Here is a 9564-nt window from a genome sequence, read left to right as displayed (position 1 = left end):
CAATATTAATATATTGTCTTAAATAAACATCTCAAATGCCCCTTCTATGTAGTAGTGATAGATTTGCTAGACTTGAAAGGATAAATTCTTACATCTTTTTCAGTCTCCCACAGCTCTTCTAAGTGATGTTCCCCTTACTCGTTTTCATAGAGTTCTAAAACCCTCAAATTTTTCAATGAAAGCTTTGAGGGAAGATTTCTCTGTCTAATTTCGAACCAGCGAAGCCAGATCAGCTCTCTTGATATTTCGTCAAATATCTGATTAAAATAATCTCTTACAATCACAAAAATCTCTAGTCCACCTAAAGATGGTGTAAGTGACAAAACTCCTCCATATATATTAACAATGGGTTTGTCCTGCGAGCAGCAACCAGAAATCTCCTCAGCCTCACTAATTAATCCATTATTAGAGTCGACTTTCCTTGCTGATAGAAAAAGGTTTAAGCAAATTCAGAAAACAAATACATGGAGCCAACGGCTAATACACGGACAAGCATACCGAATAATGCCAGAAACTATCCTTCAGTTCTGCCATGATCCCTCGAATGTCATTTCTTTTCTGGAAAAAAGGGAAAAAAAATTCTTATAAATATCAAATAAATTTGTTTAACATATGGAGAATTGAACAGATGATTTGATTCGTAAAATGGGTTATCGAGACTGTCTTTCTAAACTGTTTAACTGGGAAAAACAATAAACTTCTTAAACATAAACTTGCGTGTACACAAAGATGTTTTCTTTTCCAATGATAACTTACACAATAAAAGAAAATATTAATCTCACCTTTGTTTGTTTATCAGCATTAATAATCAGTTGGGCTGACCAAACTCGTCCGAGTGAATTTTGATTTGCAATTTCTCTTCCCAGATCTCTTAAGTGGTCATGCATTGTTATACAATTTTCTTTATCCAATTCAACTAAACATTTATTTCTGAGTCTTTCCCAGATGTACAGGCCACTCCATCCTGAACCATTCCATATTTCAATTGCCAGATTGTTTTCCTCTCCAATAAAGAAACAAGCAGTATCTAAGAACACCTCTTTCTCTTCAAAATCAAGGGCATCATAACTTACTTTGAGTATATTTTTGATATCATCAGACAATATTCTTGAGATCTTATGCAAGAGAGATTCCCAATATTCCTTACGAGACTCTCCATATAACTGTCCGCCAAATACTGAGGGACAAGGGTAATCCATTGCAAATCTTTTTACGAACTTTTCAACAAGCTCCTCGAGATAGATTGTAAGAAAGCATGCCAACAAAAAAGTTGTCCTGCACTAGATGAATCGAGTTGTCCTGCACTAGATGAATCGAGTGGTTTCATTTGATGTATAGAGGATATACCCCAAGATCTAAGAACTTCAAACTCTCGTGTGGTAACAATGATGAGATTACCTTCTCGAAGTTTGTCTTTAGCAGGCAAAAGAGCATCCAATTGATCCTTGTGATCCACATCATCAAAAACAAAGAGCACCCTAACTGATCTCAAATGCCTAGTAAGAATTGCCTTACCTTGCTCTATACTATCAAATGTTTCATTTTGGACACCCAGGCCTTTGAGGAGTTGAATCTGCTTGTTATGCAACAAGCCTTTGGCTGCACTATCTCTTACATCAAAAATAAAACTGGACCTGTCCATGGATGAGGATCTCTTATTGTATAACTCTTTGGCAAGTGTCGTTTTTCCGGAACCACCCATTCCCCAAATTCCTACAATTTGAACAGCCTGATCACCTTGGGCAGATTGGAGTGTATTCATCTCAAAGTCTTGCACTATTTATTTCTTTCAAACCTACTGGATGTTTTGCAACCAGTAATGGCACATCTTTTATTACTTTCAAGGCACAATTCACAATATTTTTCAGCAGTCTCTTCTCATCGCTGAACAAGTGAAAAACATGAAAAAATCAAAATCTAGCAACTATTAAAGCCAAAGTTGAATACAAAGATAAGTGAAAGAATACATATTTGTTAAGATTGAAAGGCCAGATGTATGGAACTCACTCATTAGTTTTAATGATTTGGCCAGTGTAAAACGAGACTTTGTAGAGAGCCTCCTTCCACTCCTGAAGCTGTTCCAGTTTGTATCTACCCTTCTGTTCATGCTTCTTGAAAGCGTCAACATACACTCCTTTCCCTTGAGCTATGTATCTGAGATCAGTAGGCTCTACATGGTAGAAGATATATGGGAATAATTGTGGCGCCAGATTTAAGCATAAATGACAGTTCCGCCAAGCACCAGGGCGATTCAGCATAGCCCTTGGAGAAAATAGCAATATGAAGCAAAGCGCTGGCCATTGCTGCTTCTATCGTTCGGGGCAAGAAATCGCCATATTCCAATTCCTCTGAATCCAAAAAAACAGAGAGTGCCATAGCAGTGAGGATACCGTAGAGAACGCTAGCTAAGGTGTGTTTGACATCTGGACCACGATGATTGATGAATACATTGTACGACGGTCTTTTGATGAGTTTTGAGGCACAAGTAGATGCAGATGGTGCAAATCCGTCAAAAGCTCCCATGTCCTCAGTCTTTCTTTTACTCCCGGCGAAAGTAGATGCAGAAGTAGAGGCCATGAAATGAGATGAAAAAGGAAAACAAAACAACAGCAATGAAAGCAGGCTTGGTGTTTGGGGAGATGAAGCAGGCTTAGTTTTGTTAAAAAGAGGGGATGAAGATCAGAAATTATAATTGTGTGGTGTGTTCACGACTACATGTGGGATCTATATGGTTACATTTTATGCAAATGTCAATACTGATGTATTATTTATATTCTATTAATTATATTAAGTGGGGTAAGTGATTTGCTTTTCTATTATTTAAATGAGTTAGAATAATGTGCTTATGTCATTTCTTTATTTTCTAAAATTTTATCTTATCTTCTCTTCTTTGGATTTAAGATTATAGATTCTATATTATGACTATTTCCTTTCAATTATTATTCAATTTATAGTTAAATTTATATATTGGTGTTGTGAAATATGGATCGAAGAATAATGACAGCGATTCTGGAAGACTGATTGTCGTGAGTTATTGATCGTCTCCATCATTGAATCCGGTTTAAATACAAGAGGAAAGGTTGCCTACATAGGGACATGTCCATATGTGGCAGTTGCCATGTATGGACATGTTCCTATGGAGGCAACCATTCATAACAATTAGTTTGTTTATGTTTAATTTCCAAACTGTATGCTCTGTTAATATATCACTCTCTAGATAATAACCAATTTACCATTAGTTAGATTCATGAGGGCTATATCTTAACACTCCCTCTTAGCAGGAGTGGATCTAAGTAATTTTCTTGGGAGCATATTCTGTCATGACTTTCGACACAATTTGGGACAACATTTAATATAGTCTTGTCATGACAATAAACTCAATATCATGATATCCTGCTCAGTCCGGGACAATCGCTTAAGAAGTCAATCATGAGATGATCACATACTTTAGGATCAAGATATCCGGCACAATTCGGGACAACAACTTAATGTAGTTAATCTTGACACTTGGTCAACTATTGTCAAGATCGTCACCTTGAAATAGTAACCTTAAACATAAGAAGATCGTCATCTTCTTGAACACAGTTAGAATATTGCAATATACATTTTATTTATTTATTCATGAACAAATTACACATGGTAGGAATTTCATCCTAATAATCTCAATTATAATCTAGTCATACCAAGTTTACTTCTAAAGTATTCTATCTTCAATCTTGCAAGTGGCTTGGTGAAGATATCAGCATTTTGTTCTTCAGTACTAATGTACACTAGTTTTATGACGTTTCGATCTACCATATCTCTTATGTAGTGATAAGGGATCTCAATATGTTTGGATCCATTGTAAAAAACTGGATTTACTGAGAGCTTGATACAGCTCTGATTATCATAGTGAATTATTGTTGAATTCAGAGTTTTTCCAAATAATCCAAATAATAACTTTCTTAGCCATACCGCTTCACGAGCTCCCATGGAGGCTACCATATATTCTGCTTCGGTGGAGCTTTGTGCAACTGCTGAACCAAGATATCATAGCAAAACCAAGACTAAAGCAACACCCTGTAGTACTTTTGCGGTCAGTGGTACTTCTGACCCAATCAGAATTAGAATATCCTTCAAGTTGAATCTCAACATTTTCATACTTTAAGCCAAGTCCGATTGTGCCTCGTAAATATCTTAGAATGTGTTTAGTAGCCATTAGATGTATCTTCTTAGGTTCACACATGAAGTGACTTAATACATTTGTAGCATAGCAGATATCAGGACGAGTATTTACCAAATACATGAGTGAAGCGATGATTTGTCTGTAGAGTGTGGGATCTATAGGTTCTGAATCTTCTGCCTCAATTTTCAGCTTGTGCAAATTAGTTTCCATTGGTGTAGCTAATGGCTTACACTCCATCATCCCAAATCTAGTTAGAATATCTATGGTGTACTTTCCTTGATTTAGGAAGATGTAGTTTTTCCTCTGCCATATTTCTAATCCCAGAAAATAATGTAGAAGCCCTAGATCCTTCATATCGAATTCTGCTGCCAGATCTTGCTTACATTTCTCAATGAGATTATCCTCTCCTGTTATCAAAAGATCATCCATGTAAAGGACCAATATAATCATATTTCCATTTGAAGCCTTGAAGTAGATGTTGGGATCTGCTAGGTTCTTGGAGTACCCTAGTTTGGAGAGATAGTTGTCTATCCTTGCATACCAAGCCCTAGGTGCTTGTTTTAACCCATAGAGAGCTTTCTTTAGTTTACAAACATAGCAATTTTTATCACATATGGTGAATCCTTCTGGTTGTTCTATATATACTTCTTCTTCAATTGAACCATTTAGGAAGGCAGTCTTTACGTCCATTTGGTGAATTTTCCATCCTTTGGATGCTGCAATTGCAATGATTGTTCTTACTGACGTATATTAGGCAACTGGGGCAAATGTCTCTTCATAATCAATTCCTGCTTTCTGAGAGAATCCCCTGGCCACAAAGCAAGCTTTATGTTTTTCAATGCTGCCATCAGATGCATATTTGATCTTGAATAACCACTTGGATGAGACAACTGATTTGTCTTTTGGTCTAGGCACTATATCCCAAACATCATTCTTTAGTATAGATTGATATTCTTCAACCATAGCATCTTTCCAAGCCTGTTTTGATAAGGCTTCTCTGACATTTGTTGGTTCAGAATTTGTGAGTTCGGTTAGAAGTGTAGCATAACATTTTAGAGTTCTTGTTCTCTTATTTTCTTTGGAAATTTCATTTGGTTCTACATTATTCTCTTTAATCATTTTCCTTTCCCATAGAGGTCTTTTCTTGTTATTGAGTGTTTCAATATTTTCATCAACAAGAGGTTCAGAAGCTCTTATGATGTCCTCCCTCTCAGTGTCTGAAGGTTTGGAATTTTCTATGATATTCTCCCTCTCAATCTCAGTTATGTGATCTTCTTCTTCTTTAGTAATGTTATCATCCTCAGGTTCTTTGAGTGTAGTGTTTTCTTCAAACTTTACATCTCTACTTATCTCAACAGATTTTTTCCCTGGAATGTAAATGTGATATCCTTTAGTATTTTCACTATAGCCAATGAAGATACCTCTTTTTCCAAATGGTTCTAGTTTTGTCCTCTTTTCTTTAAGAACATGTATATATACGGGATAGCCAAATATCCTTAAATGACTTAAGTATGGTTTGTTCCCTGTAAAAGCTTCTTCAGGAGTTATGTTTTATAGAATTGAGTGCGGACATCTGTTTTGAATGTAGACTACTATATTTGAAGCTTCTGCCCAGAATGAAGTGTGTAAGTTTTGGTCATGCATCATGGCTTTTGCTACTTCAATTATGGTTCTATTCTTTCTTTCTGCTACTCCATTCTGTTGTGGATTATATGGTACAATATACTCCCTCTTAATCCCAACAGAATTACAAAAGTCTTTGAAGTTGTCAGATGTATATTCTCCCCCATTGTCGGATCTTAACACCTTAATTTTCTTCCCTGACTGGTTTTCTACTAGTGCCTTGAATTCTTTGAACTTAGATAGTACTTCATTTGAGTCTTTGCACTTTAGAAAATATATCCATGTTTTTCGAGAGTAGTCATGAACAAAGATTATGTAGTATAAGGATCCAGTTAGGGATGGTGTTGACATGGGACTGCATAGGTCTGAGTGAATTAGTTCTAAAATAACTTTTGATTTGTGCTCGCTTGAGGGAAAAGAAACTTTCACCTTCTTTCCCAAGGCACATCCTTTGCAAATGCTTGTGTGTTCAGATTTTAGTTGGGGCAGTCCTGAAGTAATCTTCTTTATGTTGGATAGAGCACTATATCTTAGGTGTCCTAATCTTTTGTGCCATAATTCATTATTATTTGAAACTTCAAGATTTAGTTCTTCCTTTTGATCACTGCATAGTTTGTATAGGCTACCATCTCTTGAACCTACTATTATGGCATTTTTTGATATTTGTATTTTTAGGCTAGAGTAGAACTTTATCTTCATTGAAGGTAACCCAATATCCTTGATCAGCTAGGCCTGAGATTGAGACTAGATTTCTTTTTATTCCAAGTACAAACAGAACATTCTTTAATTGTAGAGATACTCCATTTCTTAGTTTGATAGTACAGGTCCCAATTCCTTTCACAGGATATGTGGAGTTATCTCCAATAGTAACCTCTTCACTTGAGTGCCCGTTAAGTGTTTCAAATTGATTTTTGAATCCAGTTATATGCCTTGATGCTCCACTGTCTACAATCCAAGTGTTTTTATTTGTATTTATTTCGCTTGATAGGGCTAAGAAGAAAAGTGAGTTTTCTCCTTTGACTTCGGCTAGACTAGCTTGTGTTTTCTTCCTTTCTGGACAATTCCTGTGAGTGTGCCCATATTTGTCGCATTTGTAACATTGAATTTTAGACATATCTCTTTTCTGAAGGTTTTTATTTCCTCTCTTCCGTTTGGAGAACTTTTTCTTTTTGTTGAAGGTATTTGTATTAAGTGCTTGGATTTCTCCTTCTTTATTTGTCCCTAATCCTCTTGAGATTAGTCGAGATTCCTCTTGAATGCACTCATTCTTAAATTGTTCAAATTTGGGTAAGGGGGGTGTTCTGCTAATACATTGAATGTAGGATTCCCATGAAATTGGTAATCCTCTTAGGGCTATGAGAGAGATTTATTGATCATCTACCTCATTTCCAATAGTTTGTAATTGGTCTTTTACTTCAGATATCCTTGAAAAGTATGTAGATATTGTATTATCTTTATTCATCTTTATGTTTATAAGTTGTTGTTTCAAGGTTAACATTCTGCTCGCATTGTTAACTTCATATGTATTTTTAATGGTTTTAAATACTTCATATGCTTTAGGCACTTTGGCTATAGATGGAAGAATATGATCTTTGACTGAGTCAATAATTATTTTCTTTGCTTTATTATTATGCCTTTTCCAGGTAGATTTCTCTGGTTCATCATTTGGCATGTCTAGATTTTCTTCTATGTAAGACTCTAATTCTAGTTCTTCAAGAATGGCAATGATTCATATCTTCCAGGAAATGAAGTTGGAGGCTCCTTCGAGTCTATCTTCCACTCTCATATTAATTGACATTTTAAATATTTTCTTAGTCGAATATATCCTCTGCATATATAGCCTCTGCGTTGATTTGTTATTTACTTCCGATAAATGCTTATGAGTAATATGGTTGTCTAATTTATTCTCTTAATATGCTGGCTCTGATACCATGTTGTGAAATATGGATCGAAGAATAATGACAACGATTCTGGAAGACTGATTGTCGTGAGTTATTGATCATCTCCATCATTGAATCTAGTTTAAATACAAGAGGAAAGGTTGCCTACATAGGGACGTGTCCATACGTGGTAGTTGCCACGTATGGACATGTCCCTATATGGTAGTTGCCACATATGGACATGTCCCTACGAAGGCAACCATTCATAACAACTAGTTTGTTTATGTTTAATTTCCAAACTGTATGCTCTGTTAATATATCACTCTCTAGATGATAACCAATTTACCATTAGTTAGATTCATGAGGGCTATATCTTAACAATTGGAACACTGACATTGTCTTTTCATTGTTTTCAAGTTTCTAATCAAAATACACTTTTGTGTTTAGGTTAATTTATTATCAAAAGTTTATTATTCAAAATATGTGTCTTTAATTGTATTAAAATAATGTAATAGGACTATGGTGCAGTTGAAGATTATCATGTGAATCAGGTCATGATGAGTGATGTTGAATTTATATGTTAATTTATGGTATGATTATGTGGTGCATGTCCAACTACATGTTCGATATATATGGTTGTATTTAATGTCAATATCAATAATGATGTATTATTTGTATTATATTAAATGGGAGAGTGATTTGTTTTCTTATTATTCAGTTGCAATAGAATAATGAGCATATGCCATTCCTTTATTTTTTTTAAAAATTTATCAAATCTTGTCTTCCTTTATTATGACTCTTTCCTTTCATTTACTATTCAATTAATATAATTGAATTTATATATTAGAACATTGACATTGTCTTCTTCTCATTATTTTGGGGTTTCTAATCAATATTCACTTTTGTATTTAGATTAGATTTATTGTTGAAAGTTTACTATTCAATCTAACATTGTATTAAAACATGCTAATTTAGGTGATTCAATTCAATCTAAGATGTTATATTATTATTTTTTTATCTAGGGTCTATCTAGGTACAAATTAGGTGTTTTAGATCACTCTTGCTATGGGGGTGGGTAGAGGTTGTGGTGTGGGTACTTTTTGGTTGGGGTTTCCTTTCCTCTTTTGGGTCTCTTCTTCTTCTTCTTCGTGTGTTCATTGTTGGGGTTGTTGTTTTGTGCTTTCTTCATACTATACTAAGTCCACCTTGTGTGGTGTGGGTTTGGGCTTTGGTTGTTGTGGATAGCTCCATTTTGGTCCCCGTGCTCTATTTCCCATCTGGCCTATTTCTTAGGTTGTCTTCTTTCATTTTGGTCTGGCTTTGGGTTTTGTTTGAAGTCTTCCTTTTTTGGTTTTGGGTCCTGTTTTATCTTTTTCTAGCTAGTTGGTGTTTCGGTGGATGTCCGTATTTTCTGGTTTGGCAAGTGTTTTGTCCCTGCCTTAGGTGGCCATCCATTATGTCTAGGTGGTTATTTTTTGTTCTATAGTTTTGCCTTATAGGTTGTGTTCTTGTTCTGCCTTCTTCTATGCTTCCCCTTATTCTTCCTTTCTCAGTTTGTTGCTACTACTTTTCAAGGGCATAGTCTAGCTCTCTAGTTTTTCTATTTTTTTTTGGTTAAGATGTGTTGGAAATCCTTTGACATCAACATGAGTCGATTATAATAATCTAATTTGAGATGTTGCAAGAGCACGAGGTTCCTAAAAGAAACCGATAGCCTCTTCAAATTTATGCAACTATGCATATCTAGATACCGGAGATTTTTTCAAATCCCCAAAATTGTCGGTTAGCAATTCAAATTTACTGTAACGTAACACTAAGTGCTCCAATGATTGAAGATGACAGAATTCTTCTGGCAGACTGATAATATTAATATTTTCTAACTCTCCTGCAATTACA

The 9564-nt window shown here is 35.2% G+C and overlaps 1 protein-coding gene across 1 annotated transcript; it reads right to left on the bottom strand.

The window, feature by feature from the left end:
- Positions 1-134: 134 nt before the first annotated feature.
- On the bottom strand, positions 135-2577 carry LOC131874160 (disease resistance protein Roq1-like). Its single transcript, XM_059217405.1, has 7 exons — positions 2228-2577; positions 2008-2154; positions 1796-1884; positions 1399-1713; positions 783-1177; positions 499-558; positions 135-356 (listed from the first exon to the last, which is right to left on the bottom strand). Exons 1-7 carry the CDS (start codon positions 2575-2577, stop codon positions 135-137), a joined length of 1578 nt encoding a protein of 525 aa, XP_059073388.1.
- Between the last annotated feature and the right edge of the window lie 6987 nt (positions 2578-9564).

Source organism: Cryptomeria japonica, chromosome 3, assembly GCF_030272615.1.
Source record: "Cryptomeria japonica chromosome 3, Sugi_1.0, whole genome shotgun sequence".
Taxonomy (NCBI): Eukaryota; Viridiplantae; Streptophyta; class Pinopsida; order Cupressales; family Cupressaceae; genus Cryptomeria; species Cryptomeria japonica.
The sequence above is the reverse complement of the archived record's forward strand: the minus strand, read 5'-3'. Positions and strand labels throughout refer to the sequence as shown.